This window comes from Gadus chalcogrammus, chromosome 10 (assembly GCF_026213295.1).
Source record: "Gadus chalcogrammus isolate NIFS_2021 chromosome 10, NIFS_Gcha_1.0, whole genome shotgun sequence".
Classification (NCBI taxonomy): Eukaryota; Metazoa; Chordata; class Actinopteri; order Gadiformes; family Gadidae; genus Gadus; species Gadus chalcogrammus.
In genome coordinates this window covers 6,263,793-6,286,919 of record NC_079421.1, presented here as the reverse complement: position 1 = coordinate 6,286,919, position 23,127 = coordinate 6,263,793, and the positions used below count along the sequence as shown (strand labels likewise).

The following is a 23,127-nucleotide window of genomic DNA, read 5'->3' as shown; positions in this document are numbered from 1 at the left end:
ATTTTAACAGATTACTACACACTCGTCCCTTAATGCACAAAGCCCTCTCCCCCCCCCCCCCATCCCCACTCAAAACCCTCCAGTCTCTCTGGTGTAAAAAAAAAAAAAAAGAATCACAGCAATTTATCATCCTCCTCCTCCTCCTCACGGTGAAGCCTGGGAACGCAGCCCCCCACCCCTCGCCCCGCCCCTTCAGGTGTGGTGTGGAGGTTCGACCTTGGAAGCCCCCCTCACTCCTCCTCCTCCTCCTCCTCCTCCGGGCCCCTCCCTCACTCCTCCTCCTCCGGGCCCCTCCCTCATTCCTCCTCCTCCTCCGGGCCCCTCACTCCTCCTCACTCCTCCTCCGGGCCCCTCACTCCTCGTCACTCCTCCTCACTCCTGCTCCAGCGGGCCCCTCACTCCTCGTCACTCCTGCTCCAGTGGGCCCCTCACTCCTCCTCACGCCACCTCCTCCTCGTCGTCCACCAGGCCCCTCTTGGAGGGGGGCACGAGGTGCTCGGGGAGCTTCCCCGGCAGCTCGTGGCCCTCCAGCTTCACCTTGATCAGGTGGTTGGCCAGGGCGAACTCCTCATCGTCCAGGAAGCCGTCCTTGTCCACGTCGGCCAGCTTCCAGATCTTGCCCAGCACCGTGTTGGGGAGCTTGGACTTCACCATCTCCTTCTTGGCAGCGGCGCCCGACACCTTGCCGTTGATGGGCGACAGCGTGTAGAAGATCTCGTCGTAGGTGGGCTTGTCGCGGCCCACCACCCACTCCATCTCGTCGATGCCCTCGCTGGCGCCCTCGCCGTAGCCGTGGCCGAAGGGCCCGTTCATGGTGCCCTCGAAGGCCCCGCCCTTCACCTTCTGGCTGGGCATGTCCGCCTCCTCCTGCCGCACCAGGATCATGAGCTTGGCGATGTCGTTGGCCAGCATGTCCTCCACCGCCTCCAGCAGCTTGGGCCGCAGCACGGGGAACTTGGTGAAGTCCTGGCCATTCAGCAGCTCCTGTCAGGAGGAAAACAGGAACATGGGTGATGGAAATAGATCAGTTGCCTGCGAGAGGGGAACCCAGTGCACAAGAGGCAGGATGTCCTGACCAACCAGGAAAAATAAATCTCCCCCGCCCAGCCCTGATGGGAAGGCCGGGGGCCGGAGAGAGGGCAGAGGGTAGAGGGCGTCTCGGGGCGAGGGTCAAAGGTCGCTCCGTGGAGAACACCCGACCCATTGTGAGCGGAGCTGAAATGCCTCTCAGAGGGATTAATTATACATAAAGTGTACTTTGCGTTCCACTCGCCTCACCGGAGTCTATTTAAGAAACCTCTGAAGCCTCTTACGGTTTCTTCCTCTCAGGTCTTTGAGAAGCTAGACGTCGTCTGACTGAGAGGCGCAGTGACACTGCTCACTGCTGCCGCCGCCTTTCATCCAAAATAGATTCACGCTTTTGTTTTTCGACAGAGATAAAAATGTAGAATAAGAACATAAACCCTGTAATGATTTGATACGTGAGCGGAAACACGTTTAGGTCATGTCTGCTCTCTGTGGTGGTGGGGCTGGGGCCTGAGACACCTCCCCCCTGAACTCACGAGGAGGAACCACGACCAACGCTGGATAGAGCCGGTGGGTTCTTATCTTGTTCAGTATTTAGAGTAAAGAGAGCCAATCGTAGTATCCCTGTTCATTTAGGGCCGGGGATTAAAGCTTGGAATTCCTCGGTCTGTTGGGATTTCTCCAAAGTGACTCTCAGATGAGACATAGTTAAATTCTTCGAAAAATCTCATCTCATGGTTGAATCACTCTGGGCTGGCTGCAAAGATAATAATCACACTGCAAGTGTAACAATTATGATCGCAGGCTACATAATGTACACTACCGTTCAAAAGTTTGGGGTTACTGAGAAATGTCCTTATTATTGAAAGAAAAGCACTGTTTTCTTCAACGAAGAGAACATTAAAGGTCCCATGGCATACTACTTTACGGATGCTTTAATATAGATATTAGTGGGCCCCTAACACAGTATTTGAAAAAATTCCCGAAATTCAGCTGTGTTGCAGAATTACAGCAACTACGAGCCAGTCGCACATTGAGCTTTCCCCAAACGTGCCGTTTCGGTGTCTGTAGCTTTAATGCAAATTAGGAGGAGGGAGGCGGGTCAAGGAGGAGGGTGGGGGAGTGGCCCTAAGCAGCTTGCGGCCACGGTACCATGCGCTCGGTTTACAGTGGATGTATTGCAATGGCGAGGCACACACAGCCTTTGGCAGTGTTCTGTAAATATTCTAGAACACTCCGGATGCTCCGGCGGGAGTCCTGGAGCTCTATATCTAAATAATATCATATTATACATAGATATCTATATTATATAATATCACGGCCAAAAGCTGTGTGCGCCTCCAGACGATATTAGGGTGCGGCAGGCTCAACGATGGCTGAGATAACCCCAACTACAGTCTCGTTGTGGAAATACCAGAGACGTCAAAGAACCAACGTGTTATGCCCAATAACAGCAACAGCAGAACGGTTATCCAAATAACAAAGAGGTGTACAACACCTTTGTTACAGTGAGTGTACGTACACACACACACACACACACACACACACACACACACACACACACACACACACACACACACACACACACACACACACACACACACACACACACACACACACACACACACACACACACACACACACACACACACACACACACCATTGGCGGGCAAAATTCTCTGGGCTGGCAAGGCAGAGAAAGGGGATGTGACATCTCCCCTTATGACGACAAAAATTCCAAAACGGCACGCGTGAGCTTTGTTTATTCGAAGGCAGAGCAGAATTCCTAGTTCTCGTTTTACACGCAACAACATTTTTAGCTACTGGGGGATAGGGGTGCAACGGATCAAAAAACTCACGGTTCGGATCGTTCCTCGGATCAAGAGTCACGGATCGGATCATTTTTCGGATCAGCAAAAAAAATAAAAAAAATAGCGTTTGTGATTGCTTTAGCCCGGTCTGATTGTGGAAGAAGGGGCTGCTTAAATGCCGCGGTGATGAGCGGTTGTTGAGCCGCTTTCGGTTTCACTCCTGTCAGTGAAACACCGGGGTGATGTCGCTGTAAATGCGTGGCCATGCTCGATGTGTTTTTCTTTATGTTGGCAATAGCTATGTCAGCTACGTGTTACGTCTGTGTGGTAACCTAGGCGACAGGTTTGTGTGGCAGCGCGAGTATGGAAACAGACGTAGCACTGGAGGCAGCAGTTATCGTTACAGTAGTCACCGAAGTCTAGCCTACTTTTATTTTCCATGCCCACTGTTCTTCATGTTGTACGCTGAGGACAATAAATCACAACGAGCCATAGGACTGTTTGCTTATTGAAAAGGGAACTGTTGTGGACTTTTACCCATAGCGTGTTAAGTAGCTCTGTCCCTGGAACTAGCAGGAATGGTTACGGCTGTGTGTGGACTGAACATGCGCAAATTTTTTTTTCATAAATCAATCCGCGGATCATGCGTGTGCCGAACCGAAATAGATGATCCGAACGGATCACGGATCAATGATGATCCGTTGCACCCCTACTGGGGGAGCATAGATAGGCGCCGCTAGGGGAACCTATATTAATGTTAGAAAACCTCAGAAATTGAAATTTTCATGCCATGGGATCATTAAATGAATCAGAAATACAGTATAGACATTGTTCATGTGGTAAATGACTATTCCATCTGGAAACGGCTGAATTTTAATGGAATATCTACATAGGTGGAAAAATAATCGATACTTCGATGCATCGCGATTCTCTCTAGAACTGTTCCATCTCAATGCAGATGAATTAATTTGCTCACCTGCTGCAACATTCTGTTCCCCAGAGAGAAATCATTTTAGTAATTTTAAAATTATTTAATTTATCTTCAGTTAGTTTCATTTATTGGTCAATCTGATTTGTCTAGACACGATTGCGATTCAGCCTATGCATAGCATGCACGCAAACTCACAGCCAGACACAAGAACTCCTAATTCAAGAGCAGCTTTTTCTTTAATGACATAGAAAAGAAAGATTAGAAAGAAAGGATAACAAACCTATTTTTTACATACTTCAATATTTTGTTGTAATGCAAGATGCATTGATTATTGCATTGTTCATAGAAAGTCATATCTGTGAATGAAACTTTTTCTCTAATAAAATATTAGATAAGTTAATTCATCTGTTGATGTCTTTAATGATCATCTCAAAAGTACGAAGTGATTAGCAAACTCTGAGTAGCAAACCCAGATGTGTGTATATATATATATATATATATATATATATATATATATATATATATATATATATATATATATATATATATATATATATATATATATATATATATATATATTTGAGAATCACGCATCGAAATGTACATAAAAAAAATTGTTACATCGAGATGCATCGATAATCGTTTTACAATCAAATCGTACAGAGGCCCTTTCTAGCCATCGTAACTCCTGTGTTAATGCTACATTGTTTAGCTGATCAGGTTGAATGCTAATTGATGGTTACAAAACCCTTGTGAAATCTAATTAGGACCAATGAAAACTGTTGATTAAAAGTGTGTGATTTCATTGAGAACACGAAATTGGCATGGTGACCCCAAGCTTTTGAACGGTAGTGTATATAATGACCTAATAGCATTTATGCTGATCAAGACAACAACACTAGAGCGAACATGACCCTGGTGACCCACCTGCATCTTGGCGATGTTGGGGAAGTCCCCGGGGGAGATCTGGTGCTCCTTCTCGATGCGATGGTAGATCTCCGACAGGTTGGCGATCAGCTCCTTCTTCTTCGTGTCCTTCCCGAACATCGCCGGCATCTCCTTCTTCAGCGAGCTGATGATGTAGGCTTGCACCTGGACGCCACACACACACACACACACAAAAGTGTCTCATCATCAATCACTTTTTTATGTCTGTGTGTGTGCGCACAAGTGCGCGCGGATATGTTTTGAGGAACTTGTGCCCTTCCAAGCCCAACAGAATATATTTCATCGATTATTTAGTTGTGTGACTTTGTTTAAAACTCAAATTGGATGATTTAAAGGACAAATCCGGTGTAAAATGGATCTGGGATATGTTTAGTATGATAACGAGTCGGAATGTTCATTTGGGAGCAAAAAAGCGTGCATAGACGCATTCTTAAGTTGGCTGTTTTTAGCCGATTCTACCAAAACGCTATAAACTTGGAACGATGGGGGCATGTGTTATGGTAAAAACTAGATCGTTATTTTAAACCACTTAAAAGGCTAGAAGTAGCCCGACTCTTCTTTGGTAGTATAATAAGGGTCTTAACATACCTATCGAGTCTTAAAGATAAGATGGCGTCGATGGATGAACTACTGAAGGTATTGTGTATAAAATGTCCTTTTTAATAAACAATCTTTACACTTACAAAGTTATCAATGCCTCGTTTTATATGATAAGACCCTTATTATACTTATGAATGCGTATACATACGCGTCTTTTTTGCTCCGAAACGAACATTCCGACTCGTTATCATACTAAACATATCCCAGATCCATTTTACACCGGATTTGTCCCTTAAGGTACAGTTATGATTATTTCAGTTTAATTTATGAGCAGATGATGGTGAAAGCTCTGCATGAATTACAACTTTTCCACACGACTTGCCAACAAAAGTATCAGTTTTGAGCTGAAATTCAAAGACAAAAGGGCAGATATGAGCCACACTTTGGAGATGATACTTTGCCTAAAAGGGCCGCTATGAGGCGTGATCGATGCGAGGGTGATTGATTTACAAAGGAAACGCATCACAGCCAGCGGTGCGTCTGTACCTTGGCGAGGCGCGCCCGCTTGATGAGGTCGTTGAGTTTGCGCAGCGCTGCGTTGCGCGGCAGCGACTGGATGTCCAGGAACAGGTCCTGCTCCTCGGCCTCAAACAGCTTCCTGTTGTCGGGCACCAGGAGGGGCTGGGCCCAGAACGACCCAATGTAGACCCGCACCACCTAGAACAGCCAAGGGGTGGAAAGTGTTAGGGTACACACACACACACACACGCGCAGGCACGCACGCACGCACACGCACGCACGCGCACGCACGCACACACACACGCACTGAGGGAAGGAAGTTCAACCCATTGGGTGACATGCCATCATGACAGCATGAGTGGGTGTTTAAAAAGAAAACACACACACACACACACACACACACACACACACACACACACACACACACACACTTGTACATCAAGAAAGTCCAACAAGTCCAACAGGTCTGGAGTGGAAAGTCTTTGCAAGACGATACTCAAAGTCAGTGAATTATTCTCCAGGGGTTCCAAAGGTTGGTCAGTGTTAATCATGGCCCGATGGAACAACCATTAACGAACCCTCTGCCTCTCCCGTGACATAAGGTGAAGGACACCGATCCACGGCACTATAAAAGCAACCTGCAAGAACCCTTGCCCTGCATCTTTGAGAACGCCGTTTCCCCCACATGGTTCAAACACAGGTGCAAAGCACCAGCACTCCATGAGAGAGCGAATCTTTCATTAAGTCGCTCTCTGGATACTAAACATGTCAGACAATGAGCTTGTTTTTGCATAAACAGGATAATATTTGTTTTGTTTTGTGAATGTACAACCGGTTCTCCAACGTGTGCTCCGCCTCTCCTTGGATACAGAGAGGCCGTCTATTAATAACCCCGTCCCCCCGGACCTCAGCGGACCCAGATCGGGCGCCCGGGGGGGGCGAGGAGTGAAACAGCTGATATCACAAGTGCTGTTAATCACTGACATAAGAATCAGGACCGCATGTCAGGGTGCGGCTGCACAGAAACCAACAGCTCCCAACAACGACTGAACCAACGTCAAAGTCACGCAGGTCGCGCCGGACGGCTCGACGCAGAGGAAAGAGCGCAACAGAGCCGAACGTGCTCCAACCCTCGTAGTAAAAAACAAAACAAAAACAAAACACGCAGTACCATCATGGCACGGACTAGTTCCACACAACCTTCAGAAAGCCTTTTTAAGTGACTGTTGGTACGGCCCCAGGGAGACCAGCCAGCAACTTGAACAACAACAACGAATCTTCTAGGCCTCTAGGCCTAGAGTTCCAGTGTATTCGAGAGGGCATTGTTTGCATTCCCCAATGGGGGAAATTGACACGAGGCCACCAGCGGAACACACTCGATTCTGGGCTGCGGCGAGGTCATTGGCTTCTACTTTTCCAGCCTTTTTGTTTTTCATACTATGACAGCATAATCCAGTGGTCTGCCTCCTTCTCCACTGTTAACCAGCCTGAAGCCCTGGATACACCAGCGTTTGCTGCGAGGGGGGGGCAGACTATCAGGGCTGCTAGGGAGCAGTGGGCGGGTTTTCGGGGGCGGGGTATGGCGAGGTGCTGGCGGGGGGTGGGGTTGTGGTGGCGGGGGGGGCTGTGGTGAGGTGGTGGCGGTAGGGTGGTGGGGTTACGTACCTCTGGCGTGTTGATGATCTTGCCCAGGGACCACATGAGCGCGCCGTACACCCTCATGAGCTGCTGCGTGCTGATCTGGTCCGCCTTGTTCAGCACCACGCGCATCTTGTCCTCGTGGTTCTTCAGAGCCCGGATAACCTCCGAGAACTCGTCCGAGATGTCCAGCTTGTGGGCGTCGAACAGCAGGATGATGCGGTCCACACGCTCGGCGAACCACTCCAGCACCGCCGCAAAGTCATAGCCTGGGGAGGGGGGGGGGGGGAAGATGGGAGGGGGAGTGACGGACACGTTTTTAATCCACCTCGGCTACCAAGTTGGCTTAGCTCAGGAGGTAGTGCCGGTTGACTTGTAAGCGGATGACTTGTGACCGGGAGGTTCCTAGTTCGATCCCCGGCTCCTCCTAGCGGAGTGTGGAGTTGTTCCTGAGCAAGACGCCTCACCCTAACTGCTCCTGATGGCCTGGCTCACCCCCTGCGTGGTTGACTCCGCCGTCGGTGTGTGAATGGTTGTAAGTGGCTTTGGATTAAAAGCATCTGCTAAAGGCCCTGAACGTAAGTGTAAATGTCAGCTGAGGACGGCCGCTGTTGAGACACTGCCTGGCCTTTCATGGCGGCTCTTGCTCTAATGTGCCTCAGAACAGCAAACCTGAAACCGGAAACGGGTTCACTTTAGTCTGGAGAATTCTGCTGAGCTGGTAACATGATGAATGAATGGTCCCTACACAGTAAGAGCCAACCGCTTCTTCAGGTGCTACGGAGCACGGTTATGATTAAATAGCCTAGAACAGTATCAGTATCAGCTTTGGAAACGGGAGTAGAAGTCTGTGTATTTGGGATCCATGCTGCCTAGTCTTTGTTAAAACTCAAGCCTGAGCTGACTGGATGAGTGCAGTGTTTAAGCACGTCTTTTCAAGATAGACTCACTGCGTTACGGACGGTAGTCATGCCTACGAAAAACAAAATCATGGATGAATTAATGATTATACACCAAGACTTCAGACTTTTTTTTTTGGTCTTCAATGACAGAGATTCTATAGATTCGTCTGTGTTGCACCAAAGCCAATGAATGCAACTTTATTTTGGACATTTAGACATATTGTGACATGTTGTTTCAAAAGGCTAAAACATATCAAAATAAGTGAATGCTATAGCGAAAAAAATAACACAGGGCAGTAGCTATAATATAAAAGTTTAAAATCCAAGAGTTTTAGTGGTGTGAGAAAAGAGAAAGTACGGGAGGGAACTGCGGTTCACAAGGTGAGCTCAGCACTTAATCTATCAGGCATCTCGTTTACGGCCCACTGCTCCCTGCAATGTGACTCGTCATCATCACAGATAAGCTTATCTCAGAGAGAGAGAGAGAGAGAGAGAGAGAGAGAGAGAGAGAGAGAGAGAGAGAGAGAGAGGAGAGAGAGAGAGAGAGAGAGAGAGAGAGAGAGAGAGAGAGAGAGAGAGAGAGAGAGAGAGAGAGAGAGGAGAGAGAGAGAGAGAGAGAGAGAGAGAGAGAGAGAGAGAGAGAGAGAGAGAGAGAGAGAGAGAGAGAGAGAGAGAGAGAGAGAGAGAGAGAGAGAGAGAGAGAGAATTTTCAATATTCATGTCAGTGAATAGTAACCACTGGTTACTAAGGTGTGTACACACAAATTTCGAATGCAAGTTTCACCCTGTGCTCATTCAGAAACCACCAACGTTACTCAAGGGTGGACTTTGTATTTTGACTGATTCTCAAGTGAGAAAGAGAAAGCAGGGAGTGTAAGCGAGGCACGGGACAGTGAGTGAGAGGTGGAAAAATACTGAACTATGGTCTTGATTAGTCCTCAGCTAAAGAATGCAACTGCTCATAGAGCTCATCTCGGCTGTCTTGCAATCAGCGCCAGATCTGATGCACATTCCGACCAGACTCATGGAACATGTACATGTGGGGGTGAGAGACAGGCAGAGACAGAGACAGAGACAGACAGAGACAGAGAGCACAGAGACAGAGGCATGGAGAGACAGAGACAGAGACAGACAGAGACAGAGAGCACAGAGACAGAGGCATGGAGAGATAGAGACAGAGACAGACAGAGACAGAGAGCAAAGAGACAGAGGCATGGAGAGATAGAGACAGAGACAGACAGAGACAGAGAGCAAAGAGACAGAGGCATGGAGAGATAGATACAGAGACAGAGACAGACAGAGACAGAGAGCACAGAGACAGAGGCATGGAGAGATAGAGACAGAGACAGAGAGCACAGAGACAGAGGCATGGAGAGACAGAGACAGAGACAGACAGAGACAGAGAGCACAGAGACAGAGGCATGGAGAGATAGAGACAGACAGAGACAGAGAGCACAGAGACAGAGGCAGAGAAATGGAGAGATAGAGACAGAGACGGAGAGAGACAGAGAAATGGAGAGATAGAGGGAGAAGTCGAGATACAGAGGAAGCACGAAGGGATGTTCGAGTCCAATTCACGACAGTGGTTCACCACAGGGCAGCCAACATGGTGAGCACCAGCCGATTTAGTCACCACACAGAGACCAGTCCTTTAAGGTTTTCCTCTGACTGCTTGAAGACTGAACCACGGTAGTCTGGCCTGGCCTGGGCAGCCCTGGGCAAAACTTGCATCATATAGTTAATAGTGCCGTATCGTGTCTGTGGTGTTCATTCATCTAACTGCTTTGGGGTCAGTTTACAACATTAGGTCTCCCATTAGGTGAAATATCTCAAGCAGTTCGATATTGTATCTAATCAAATCAGAAATTGAATAGAATCAGATCCTTAAAGCAGAGAGAGTCTCAGGTTGATAGAGAAAGTGAAAGAACGCAGTAGAGAGAGGGGTGGGTCAGAGGAGGGAGAGGCTGGGAACCCCCAGCTTGTGTGTCAGTGAGTCAGCCTGAACGTGTGCAAACCCCCAGGTTCACAACCCCTCCTTCATCGTAGGACGAGGCGGAAAGTTCCCAATGTGTAGAAAGAGAGAGGGGAAGATTTGTAAAATGTAGACAAAGCCACAACAGGCGGACAGACAAGACATGTGGGAGCCACGGCAACACTGGGCCATTCTCCTCCTTAGGACCCACACTCACAATCAAGTCCATTAACCCCCCCCCCCACACACACCCTTGGAAGATGAAGAAACAGCTGTTCCCCTACCCAAGCCTCCCACGGGCATCTGCCTCCTAAAGCTGGCGTGGACAACTGACGCCATGCATACTTGTGCATGTATTTCCAGAGATGCGTCTGTGCTCCCTCCAGCCATACACATACACACCCTATATCACAGCACCCAGCTCCTCCACACCCAATCACAGCTTATGGGGAAAGTTCTAATCCCATCCGTTCCCGGCGCCACTGTTGATATTCAACATATATAAGGGTTAGGGGTCGGGCATGGTGCAGTTGACGCACACATTCTTTTGATAGAAGATATTTCATCTGTTCCATCTCAGCCCTTGGGAGAGGGTAGTGGCATGGGGTATGGGGATATCAGCCTTAAGGTATGAATCTCTCGTTAACACACACACACACACACACCACCACCCCCCCCCCCCCCCCCCCATACGGTCAGCCAAACTTGTTTAAAGTAGGCCGACCACATGTGGGTCTCACTGGGACGGTTCGGTGGCTGTGTTTACACAGACAACACACTTTGACTGAGAATGAAATTATTATGCGTCTGCATGGACAGCTCGGTGTCGCTATGCACATTATGTGTGGCTCCTGTCGTGTATGAATATACCTAGACATCCATAGAGATAAAAAAACTGCGGAATGGGTCCGTATACCATATGAATGCCTGAATGGGTCACCTTCGACAAAAACAGTCTGTCTCTTATCAGATGACTTTTCAATTGTCTGTGTGTTGACAGTTGCTGCATTGGATTTCATGCCTCATTATCCGTGCCCTTCAGTGTGGTTCTCTCTCCCCTTCCCGTCTCACCCCCGTTCATGAGACATGGGGATTACAGGGCTGATAGGAAGTGAAATTATCTGTGCCTGAAATTATCAAATACATTCGAAGACACCATACACACCACCATTGCCTTTCTTGACAACATTAAAAGGAGCGGAACTCACACACCATGTAGCCGATGCAACAACACGTTTTTATTGCATAAAAGTGTAAAGTGCTACCCAAAGCGCGGGCAAAACGTTTTCAGTCCCATTCAGACCATCCTCAGTGCAAACATACAAAGCTGAAAGACTTCCTTATATAGACTACGCCTAGTTGGTGCAGACATGTCAATCAAAAGGTCAGGTAGGGTGACGACGTGTTGACTAGACTTTTTAAAAAGGCACCGCTCACCTATTTTCACTTTTCTTGACAACATACATGGCCAAGCTCAAGCCTGAATTCATGCACCACGCCTGAACTCTATCAGGCCTGGAATTATTACAGAGACAATTGACTAACTGTGAGTAACACCCAGCCTGTGAGCAATGAATGGTGTCTGCATGCATAAGCGTATGTGCGTGTGCTCGTGTGTGTGAGAATAAATCACTTGCTTCCCTACTGCGGTTGTCAAGTTTCCTGCGATGGAGCACGCAACAGGTCTAAAAAGGAGAAGAAAAAGAGTTCCTTAAACTTTCGGACACTGTTCTTGGTTCATCGACGGACTCGCGGAGAAAAGAGCTGATTGTTACGGTTTCTCTGAGTGAAATACAATCATCATGTGCTGCTGAACCACCGCAGGAAGAGGCACGTGCAACGCTGTTATTGAGATGAGCATGAGACATTGGCCTGGGAACTAACAGAAGAACAATGATCAAATCTAGGGATGCACCGAAATGAAAATTCTTGGCCGAAACCTTTTTGGCTTTTGCTGTTTTTCATTCATTTTGCATTAATTTTTCACCATTGCATAAATCAAACAATGGAATGTCATTTATAAACGTTTTTGTGTTGCTTTTCAATAAATAAAAAAAATTAAAAATTGGATACAAAATATTTATTTAACACTTAACGGTTTCTAACATTCCAGCAGACCTTATAGCAAGAATTTAAGAACAATGTACCTTTAAATAAATGAGTAAAAATCTTTAAAAAAAAAAAAATATTATTCAAAATATAAATGTTCAGTGTATTTTTTTCGGCCTTTTTACTCCTTTGGCCGAAACCGAAAATTATGTTTTGGGCCATTTTCGGCCCAACATTTTCGGTGGCCAAATATTCGGTGCATCCCTAATCAAATTCTATTGCCTTTGGAATTGAAATGGATACAGATCTATACACTAAAAATAGCATTTGGCCTCGCGTGCAAATTCATCTGCATAATGTGGACCTCTGAGTGATAAAGGCAAAGAAAATGGCGACGGTAGAATAGGAGAAATGAATCTGAGACCGAAGCCGCAGCTGGGTTTAAAAGAACAGAGAAGACTGAGCGAGTGTTGAGCGGCTGACTTGGGGTAAGGTGTAGAGAGGAAGTGGTGAGCAACCGTTACACTTTGACAGTGTGTGCGGCCTATGGTGAGGGAGAGTGCTTGAGTGGGTGATGGTGTGCATGAGATTGTGCGCACGTGCAAGGCTGACCTCTGCTGATCCTCTGTTTCTCCCCCGACAGGATTCCAGGAGTATCGATGATACTGATACTCTCCAGCACCGCGTTAGGCATCTGTGCGCACATGAACCTGTAGAGACACAAGAGAGGACAGGAGGACAAGAACGAGAGAGAGAAAGAGAAAGTAAGAGAGGGAGAACAAAGCAGGGTGGTTTGGTTATTACACAATATCGTTAACATTAAAAGAAAGAAGATTCAACAGACTTTATGATGGCGTGTGTCTGCACCAGAGCGTGGAATGCCCCCGCTGTAAAAATGGAAAAAGCCCTGCTGTAGAAAGACAAGGCGGGGGGGGGGGGGGGGGGGGGCGCCTTCCTGTGGGAGTCCGACCCAGCTAGGTCGTGGAAACAACTCTTCGTCCTGATTTGTGTAGTGGGTGTGTAGTGTGTAGTGGAAGACCAATCATTGTGATGTAGCCATCCTCTCACACACACACACACACACACACACACACACACACACACACACACACACACACACACACACACACACACACACACACACACACACACACACACACACACACACACACACACACACACACGATTTCTAAGGTTACAGTAAGACTAGATGTGTGTTTACATTTCCATGTGGACAGGCTTGGGAAAACATGATGGGAATGTGTTCTGTTCACATTATGGATCACTGAGCTGTTCTGCTCTGTTCTCGTGGTGCAACGGTCAACAGGACGAAGTCTTCGATCCGAGACGTGCCTTGTGTTTCCTGACTGGGTGCGTTTGTGGCAGATTGTTCACCTTTAAAAAGGGATTGAAAGACTAGGAAGGAGGCGAGAGGAAGGAGGCAAGAGGAGGGAGGAAGGAGGCGAGAGGAAGGAGGCAAGAGGAAGGAGGCAAGAGGAAGGAGGCAAGAGGAGGGAGGAAGGAGGCAAGAGGAAGGAGGAGGGAGGAAGGAGGCAAGAGGAAGGAGGCGAGGGGAAGGAGGTGAGGGGAAGGAGGCAATAGGAAGGAGGCAAGAGGAGGGAGGAAGGAGGCGAGAGGAAGGAGGTGAGGGGAAGGAGAAAGGAAGGAGGAGAGCGGAAGGGGGCAAGAGGAGGGAGGAAGGAGGCGAGAGGAAGGAGGCGAGAGGAAGGAGGCAAGAGGAAGGAGGCGAGGGGAAGGAGAAAGGAAGGAGGCGAGAGAGAGGAAGCGAGGGGAAGGAGGCAAAAGGAAGGAAGCAAGAGGAAGGAGGCGAGAGGAAGGAGGCAAGAGGAAGGAGGCGAGAGGAAGGAGGCGAGAGGAAGGAGGCAATAGGAAGCAGGCAAGAGGAGGGAGGAAGGAGGCGTGGGGAAGGAGGCAAGAGGAAGGAGGCGTGGGGAAGGAGGCAAGAGGAAGCAGGCAAGAGGAAGGAAGCAAGAGGAAGGAGGCAAGAGGAGGGAGGAAGGAGGCGAGGGGAAGGAGGCGAGGGGAAGGAGGCGAGGGGAAGGAGGCGAGGGGAAGGAGGCGAGGGGAAGGAGGCGAGGGGAAGGAGGCAAGAGGAAGGAGGCAAGAGGAAGGAGGCAAGAGGAAGGAGGCAAGAGGAAGGAGGCGAGGGGAAGTAGAAAGGAAGGAGGCGAGAGGAAGGAGGCAAGAGAAGGGAGGAAGGAGGTGAGGGGAAGGAGGCGAGGGGAAGGAGGCGAGAGGAAGGAGGCGAGGGGAAGGAGAAAGGAAGGAGGCGAGAGGAAGGAGGCGAGGGGAAGGAGGCAAAAGGAAAGAGGCAAGAGGAGAGAGGAAGGAGGCGAGAGGAAGGAGGCAAGGGGAAGGAGGCGAGAGGAAGGAGGCGAGAGGAAGGAGGCGAGAGGAAGGAGGCGAGAGGGGTGCCAGCGGGTGAAGGTATTATTACGGGATGACAAGTGAAGCGTGGTCGACCGGGGGGTGAGGCCGGGTAGGGGGGGTTGGGGGGTTTGTAGCTCGGGCCACAAAGCAGACGATTGTTTGCGGCGCGCCCCGTGGCTCCACGCAGCGTGCGTTCTCTGGAGCGATCCAAAACTCTCCATAACATAAGCTGAGAACGGCAGCCAGGTCACAAGACCGGGGAAACCTGGCCTTTACATTCCTGCTGCAAAGACCAGTCAGGATGAACACACACACACACACACACACACACACACACACACACACACACACACACACACACACACACACACACACACACACACACACACACACACACACACACACACACACACACACACACACACACACACACACCAGGGATGGATATTAACTTTCTTGCCAAACAGCCACTGTGGCAGGTAAAAAAAAATCTACCAGCCACTCATCTTTTTTACCAGCCACTTTTTATACGCTATATTTTTTTAATAAATGCGTACATTTTGAACAATATAATAGTAACAATAGATAAGGAAAGTGTTTTTCATACACATCTTTTTTTCCATCAGAAGTGATTTTTACTGTAAGTAGGTTCTACCAAGGAACTGAGTTGAAAACGTTACACTCTTAAGGCCAATTTTCACTGGAATCGGCACGGAAGCGGCACGGCAGCGAATCGCTCACCGAAAATAATAGAAACCATTAAAGTCAACGTAGGCTATTCCACTGGATACGGCACCGGCACGGCACGGAACCGTCCCCAAACCGGCACTTCGTTTACGATACTTGCCTCTTCTATTTCTGAAAGTTGCCGGTTCGCTGCAGTGTCTCAGAACACAACTACAGCCAATCAGTTTGCCTTTGCTCATGAATAATCATGAGCTCACATCGATCCCTATACAATTCACAGGGTATTGTAATATTATACAGTCTATCTATGGTATCAATAGCTAATCAGTGGCAAAGAAGAAATGAAAGTCTGCGTCGATGCCTCGCAAGTCCAGTGTCGCGAGTGGACGTTGCCATGACATCTAGAAATCATAGGTCTACCGTATTTAATGGGTTATAATATTGATGCATATATATTATGTAGGGTTTGAATATAACTCATGAATAATATTGTATGAATAATTATTATAATTATGCACGCCTTGAGCCATAGTCGGAACGTGTCTGTGCCGCTTCCAGTGGGGATTGCAGTACGGAACACAGCCGGTTCGCTGCCGTGCCGCTTCCGTGCCGATTCCAGTGGAAATTGGCCTTTACCGATAAACAACACACAGGTATCTGCCATGTTAAGTCATGTGTATTTCAAAGGTGTTTCGAAGTTTGGGGATAATTCATCTATACAAAGTATTTTCAATAAAAAACAAATTGACATATTAACAATAAAACAACATGCATGGCTACACCATCATAAGTCAATTTGTTTTTTTATATTTACATGTGACTAAATACAAATTTGTCCACAGACATCGTAACTAACGTATGATAGTAAGCATTATTGGCCCTTAACACTTTTTTTCTGTTCAATAGTCTAGATATAACTTTATCAATCAACTGTAGGAGAAATTTGTTAATGTTTGTCCCTATAAAACAATAATGGTAAAAAGAAAAAATACAAAACACGACGGTAACTGAGTAAGTCAAACCGTCCAATCTGAAGGCTCTACTTAACCACTCCCCCTACTCACTTCCAACAATGCAAAGCGAACAGAACTGAGTAGGGAAGGGCGTAGGCTAACTAGTTTGTGAACGACCCAGAGAAACACAACGCAAATTCAATGTGAACATGTACGAGGCTTTAATTAAATCCTGGACGATTTTGAAATTCCGCAAAACATGTCTCAAAAAGAGGGCATGTCCAGGCAAAAGAGGACGTATGGTTAGGCCTACCCTACGTACGGGAAACACATTTGATTCCTACCTGTAACACTGTTAAATAGCGGCCTAAATTGGTTGGCGCTATCCTGGTAATTTCTCTGCTTGAGAAATACGAAGTGTGGCGTGTGAGCGTGTGCATGGGTTGAATTCATGGGGCAAGCCCCAGGAATCTCCCACTTCCGGCTTCCATGAAAGAGAACCAAACTAATTCACTAAATAGCGTTCATGCAAATCTAGCATTAAAGGTTAATTTAAGGAAGTTCTCTCCAGTCACGCTAAAATTAGTTCGCTAGTAGTAGCTCTTTAATTTGCAGCGTCAAGAAAATTCTGAGAAATCTGAAATGCTGACTAAATTCTCAGAATTCTGGCACTGCAAATTTTTGCGTGCTTCCATACCGCTCTAGATTCCCCCACCCCCACACTGATTTTTTCCTGTAGAAACTAGTGCTGTCAGTTAAACGCGTTATTAACGGCATTAGTGCAAACCAATTTTAACGGCGTTAATATTTGTATTGCGCGTTTAATTTTTATATTTTTAATATTTTTATATTTTTATATTTTTTTGGCTCAAAACAAAGACACAGTAGCCTGACTGCCATGTTCAAGGCAGTATGTTTGTATGACTATGTTCATCGTTTAATTGCACTAGAGGCTTTTTTTTTGTATCGTCCTGTTTTGATCAGTATAAGCCAATGTTGTTATCAATAAAAAAACATTTGCACAAGGCAAGCCGATGCATTTCTCCATGTTGATAAGAGCATTCAAATGAGAAAAATTAATGGGACTAAGAAATCAAGGGATATTTATCATAGAAAAAAGAATTGTTATTAATCGCGATTAATCGTGAGTTAACTGACATTAATGCGATTAATCGTGATTAAATATTTTAATCGCTTGACAGCAGTAGTAGAAACCTATGGTGGAAACCGATACGCCCTCTTAACCCCAAAATGTTTGAGTCACTTCTATGGAAGTAAATCTGTTATTGAAAATAAAAAGCCATTGAACTCTAAGCACTGAATATTTATGCACAGATTCAACGTCAAAAACTTGATTACGGACGTTGATTACGTTGAAATTCAAATTCAGATACGTTATTTCAATGCATAAATATTCAGTGCTTAGAATTCAATGGCTTTTTATTTTCAAAATCCGATGGCACCGATTTACTTCCATACACTTCTCCTTCGTCATGCTTAACTGATCATACCTCTCTCGTTGGTTACACAAATCTTACCATGGACACTTGCCGAACCCTTTTCAAATTTCAGCCAGCCAGACAATTCACCTCACAGTCACGTCTGTTAATTTATGAATGGAATTCTGAACGTGTCCTGCCTCCGAAATAGCCTGGCCATAGCCATGCTGCCTTGCGCGCGATGACATCAGGGGGAGACGCGTTACAAATTGTCAGCCGGAAATTGTTCCAACATTATATTCAAGTTTTTGTCTGTTACTTGTAATGTTTTGATTAAATTCAGTGAAAATAGTGTCGTTATGAAGCAGTGTGAGTATGTGTGTGTGTGTGTGTGTGTGTGTGTAAGTGTGTGTGTGTGTGTGTGTGTGTACCTGGATTCCATGGATTCCATGGATCCGAACAAGACGATGACGACGTCTATGCGACACACCCATCGTCTTCTTCCGAATTGCGTGTGTCTCACGCCGAATGCGTGAGACTTGAGAGCTGTTAGTTACCGGTATATTATCCCGGAAGTTGACAGTCGCTGATCATACAAATCCACCGGCAAATGGCGTGTGGCGGGTGTTCATTTCCATCCCTGACACACACGTGTGTGTGTGTGTGTGTGTGTGTGTGTGTGTGTGTGTGTGTGTGTGTGTGTGTGTGTGTGTGTGTGTGTGTGTGTGTGTGTGTGTGTGTGTGTGTGTGTGTGTACACACACACACGGAGAGGGCAAAAGGAAAGATTCCAAGGACAAAAGGGAGAGTGAACTAAAGCAGAGAGCTGGTGACCAGTATAGGTGTGGCATTAGTTTACACTACATGCAGCTGTCAAAAGATAACACAAAGCGGAGTCCAATGTGTGCGTGAGACGGAGGAGTGGACCATTATCTCCTCGGGATCTTGGCATGGATTCTCTTCTCTGTCCTGTCTCCCCCAATACATCTAGCCTAACATTTTCCACCCATCTTTTCTAGGTTAGAGGAAGAAGAAGAAGAAAAAGAGAAGAGGGTCTCACTTTTTTTAATAAATGTGAAGAACTCCTTGGAGCTCATTGCACAATAGTGAGTCAGAGGGGCCCATGTTGAAGAGCGTTGTGGTGCCTCCCAGGGAGGCTTTTCCTCTCCAGTACCAGGAAAAACAGTGGAAGCCCTTCCACTGAGGTACACAGAGAGCACAGGGCAGGGGCCTGTTGTCACGTCACAGACACACGTTACTGGAAGTCACGCTCCGTCCTCAGTGACATATGAAGATCTTCCTCTCCTGCCCCCCCCCCCCCCGCTCTGAACACCCACCTTCCTCACGCTGACACGCACACACAAACAGACACACGCACACGTCAAGCATACAGGAAGGGGACTGCGCTGGCACGCACAGGGTTCAGTGCCTCTGCACGACATTCAGGAATCCCGTCCAACATTGTGGTTCAAGTTCACCGAAACGAGTCAGAGGGGGGCTCTCCGGTGTCTAAAGCCCCACTCCGGGTGGTTGGGGGGGGGGGGGGAGAGAAAAAGTGCAGAGTCAGTGAGAGTCCAGGAACAACAGCGGGGCAGAGAGGACAGAGCGGGGCAGAGAGGACAGAGCGGGGCGGGGGGGGGGGGGGGCATCGCAGAGCGGAACAGAGCCTCTGCTGACTCGGCCCCTCCTGACTATACTGGCTCAGCAGAGAGCACACACACAGGGCAGCGCCGGCCCGCTCAGTGACGCTCTGACCAGCAGGCCGTGGACACGGGCTACAATGAGCGGACGTCAGAGCTATGGGCAGAGCACGGAGGGGACATCCAATCAGGTTTCAGCCTACAGCTGTTTGGAGGGCGAGAGATAATGCTTAGACCTTGAGACGGGTCGTGATGCAAGACGGGTCGTGATATGATTGGTATGAGCAATATGGGGTAAAACTGTAATGATATGGAAGAAAAGCAAAGATTAGGAGCGAGCTGAGGGAGTTGAAGGAGGGAATGCAGATTTCTCAATCCAAGGAGCTCGTTGTGGATGCAGGCTATCACCTGACCTGGCTCCGTTAACCCTCTCCATAAAATGACAGGTTATGGGATACGGGATGAGCAAGCTTAAGCTGGTAGTTGTGGGCTATTCTGCAGGCTGATCGTGTGTAGTTATAGTGCTTCATGACTCGACAACACTTGATAATAACTAACTGGGCCCAAAGTGCCAGCCTCACACACACAGAAAACCAGACCATTACCAGACTGACCCTATTTGATCCTGTTGCTGAGCCAAGCTGAGATTGGAAACAACTCCATGCTAAAGACTGTCGAATGTGAGGATTGGAAAAGGGAGAAAAAGGAAATAAAGTAGTTGGAGAGTGGGAGACGGACCCTCAGTGTCGCTCCACGGCAAGGAACAGCCATTGTTCAGCGCGCTCGCACCAAGTGCTTTGTCAAGCCGCTGGAAGGGACAATGACGCCTGTTTGCGCAAGTCGTTATCTGCTTCCTTCTGGAGTCGATCAGAGTCAAACACAGGCCACACTTGAGACAAACTGGTCAATGAGGAAATGAGCCTGCTCTCAAAAGGGGAACAGTTTAAAATGGATTAATTTGGGGCATGAGCCTTCGTACAGTACATCATGCTGGAAATGTCTTGATTCATGTACTCTCCAGGAGTGGGATTCCCCCTCAGCCCCAAACAGCGACACCCGAGGAGGTGAGGAAAGTGAAACATGAGAATTGGCCCAACTGGGTTCAAGGGTGAATTAGCCTTGTTAATTTTCCTAATTCATCCTGCGGCTGAACAGCATTTACATTCTGAATCTACAGGGACACACTAATTTAGTGCATGTGCGCGCGCTTGCGTGTGTGTAATCCAGCCATCTGTTTGGTAGGATGCTCATGTAAAGGTGACACCAACCAGTGGGTTCGAGTGAGCGAGGGACCAAGAGTGTGAGAGCTAAAGAGAGAGCAAGAGCAAGAGAGCAAGCGCAAGAGAGAGGCCTATACAACCTCCAAGGAAATGAGCTCACATCCAAACAGCTTGTAGCCATGTGATGTCACCAGAGGCCTCAGCGTACCGGCCCATCTGTGTGTTTGGATGCCACACTAAAACACCGCCCGGGTTTTGAATATCTCTTAAAGCATTTGGTTAGCCATATCTTCTTTTTTTTTTTTTACTTTGCTGTATCGAAAGTCCAAAATTAGAATACAAACCAACTTCCGATTTCCAAATACCAACTGTTCCGTCGACATTTCCTTTCCTCGACATGATAAAATATTTGGCAAAAGCGCAATTTTGTGTGCAATTGCATTTTGAGTGAGTCATAGAGCTTTGGGGAAGCTTCCAAGAGGTGTGTCAGAGACAGGGATACGAAATATTCAGCACAAAATAGTATACATTCTAAAAAAAAAAAAGATCTCATGAACTCATTGCTCAGAAAAACAACTTTGTGTACGTATAGGGATACGAAGGGTTCGAATCGTATCCAAAAGCAGGACAAGGTCATGTGGTCGCCTAGCAACATCAGAAACAACCTTTAGCATGTTCAATGGAAGACAGGACGGGACAGCCGGACAAAGCAGTCTGCCACTAGGTGACTCTTCATGTGCTTCACAAGAATGTTACTGCCATGCTCAGCCCAAGCCGGCTGCAACCTGGAGAGCTAATCCGCCCGTCTGGTCAGCCTGTGTAAAGACAGACTTGTACTAAGCCTTTCAGTCAGGGATGCTGTCCCCCGAAGATGGAGGGAGACACTTAAATAAGTATTCGAATGATGACATCAGGGGGAGACGCGTTACAAATTGTCAGCTGGAAATTGTTCCAACATTATATTCGAGTTTTTGTCTGTTACTTGTAATGTTTTGATTAAATTCAGTGAAAATAGTGTCGTTATGAAGCAGTGTGAGTATTAGTGTGTGTGTGTGTGTGTGTGTGTGTGTGTGTGTGTGTGTGTGTGTGTGTGTGTGTGTGTGTGTGTGTGTGTGTGTGTGTGTGTGTGTGTGTGTGTGTGTACCTGTTGAGGAAAGCGTTTCCGAACGCGTTGAGTTTGCGGAAGGGCTTCTTGGGGTCCACCACCAACGCGTTCCCCGGGATCACCCCGTCCTGCTCCCCGTGCATCACCGCGATGAACGAGTCGGTGGTCGGCTCCGGTCCGATCCGCATCCCAGGGAAGTCCTGCTCCATGAGGTGTCGGATGAAGGTGGTCTTCCCGGTGGAGTACTGCCCCACCAGGAGCACCATAGGCTTGTTGTCGAAATCGGCATCTTCAAGTGCCGGGGAGTGGAAGTCGTGGAATCGATACGCGTCCTCCAGGGGGAAGAGTTTGGTCCGGTACAGCTTCCGCAGCCCCTCCGACACGTTCTGGAACAGCTCGGGGTCCTTCTTTCCGTTCTTCCTGAACATGGTGGCCTTGTTGTCCTCGGTTGAGACGACCGTGTCCGTCTGTCCCTGGGTCTGGGTCGGGTTTGATCGCGGCCTGGGACTGTCGCACCGTGAAGAGCACCCCGCTGATGTGAAGGAACGTAAGGGCGAGGTCTTCAAGTTTTGTCCCCACCCTCTTCTCCTCGAGTTAGCCTAGTAGCCAACTTCAGGTCAACCATTCACGTTAGCCGGGGCACTTCCTATGCTACGGCTCTGAAACTCATCCTATTTATGTTTAATGAATAAAATAACTCTCCCTGCACCCCGGGTTAAGTGGAAAGAACAACGTAATCCTGTGTTCGGGGCTCGGCTAACTTGCGAAGCTACCGGCTGACAGTGCTGCCAGATTGGGCCAGAGATCTGGCTGCTGTTCTCTGCAGCCAGTGTTGCTAGATTGGGCGGACAATCTGGCCCAATATGGCAACACTACCGGCTGACAGTTGCTTGACGGTCCATAAACGGAGGACACCACTCAAACACCGGAAAGTCGTTCGTTTTTCAAAATAAAGGCCCGGCAGGGTGAGCTCGGATCAAGATCCTCTGACCGCGCAACAACCTATCGTTACTCTTTGGACTCTTTAATCAAAAGTACATTATAACCTCTTCCTCATCACTGAGTTTGGTTCTGATAAGAACAGGGAAAATTTTAACTTTTGGACAAATCAGAATTGGACACACACACGCCCACGCATACACGCGCGCACGCACACTTTCACGTACACACGCACACTTACTTATTTTAAATAATGCTTCTGAGTTTAGTTCTACTACCACCAATCCTCAATTAGTAATATTGATATCATGATTATGATAATAATATAATGATAATAATACTCAGGCTCCATGCTTTTTTAACAGGGTTTCATTTTATTAAATAGCCTACCAGTAAAGTATACACCTTTGCCTTTATG

At 47.5% G+C, this 23,127-nt stretch overlaps 1 protein-coding gene across 1 annotated transcript; it reads right to left on the bottom strand.

Annotated features, from left to right (window-relative positions):
- Positions 1 to 357: 357 nt before the first annotated feature.
- Positions 358 to 22,610, bottom strand: ehd1a (EH-domain containing 1a). The gene is made up of 6 exons (XM_056600714.1): positions 21,810 to 22,610; positions 12,949 to 13,046; positions 7,441 to 7,682; positions 5,803 to 5,973; positions 4,696 to 4,860; positions 358 to 984 (listed from the first exon to the last, which is right to left on the bottom strand). Exons 1-6 carry the CDS (start codon positions 22,196 to 22,198, stop codon positions 439 to 441), a joined length of 1,611 nt encoding a protein of 536 aa, XP_056456689.1. The 5' UTR covers positions 22,199 to 22,610; the 3' UTR covers positions 358 to 438.
- Between the last annotated feature and the right edge of the window lie 517 nt (positions 22,611 to 23,127).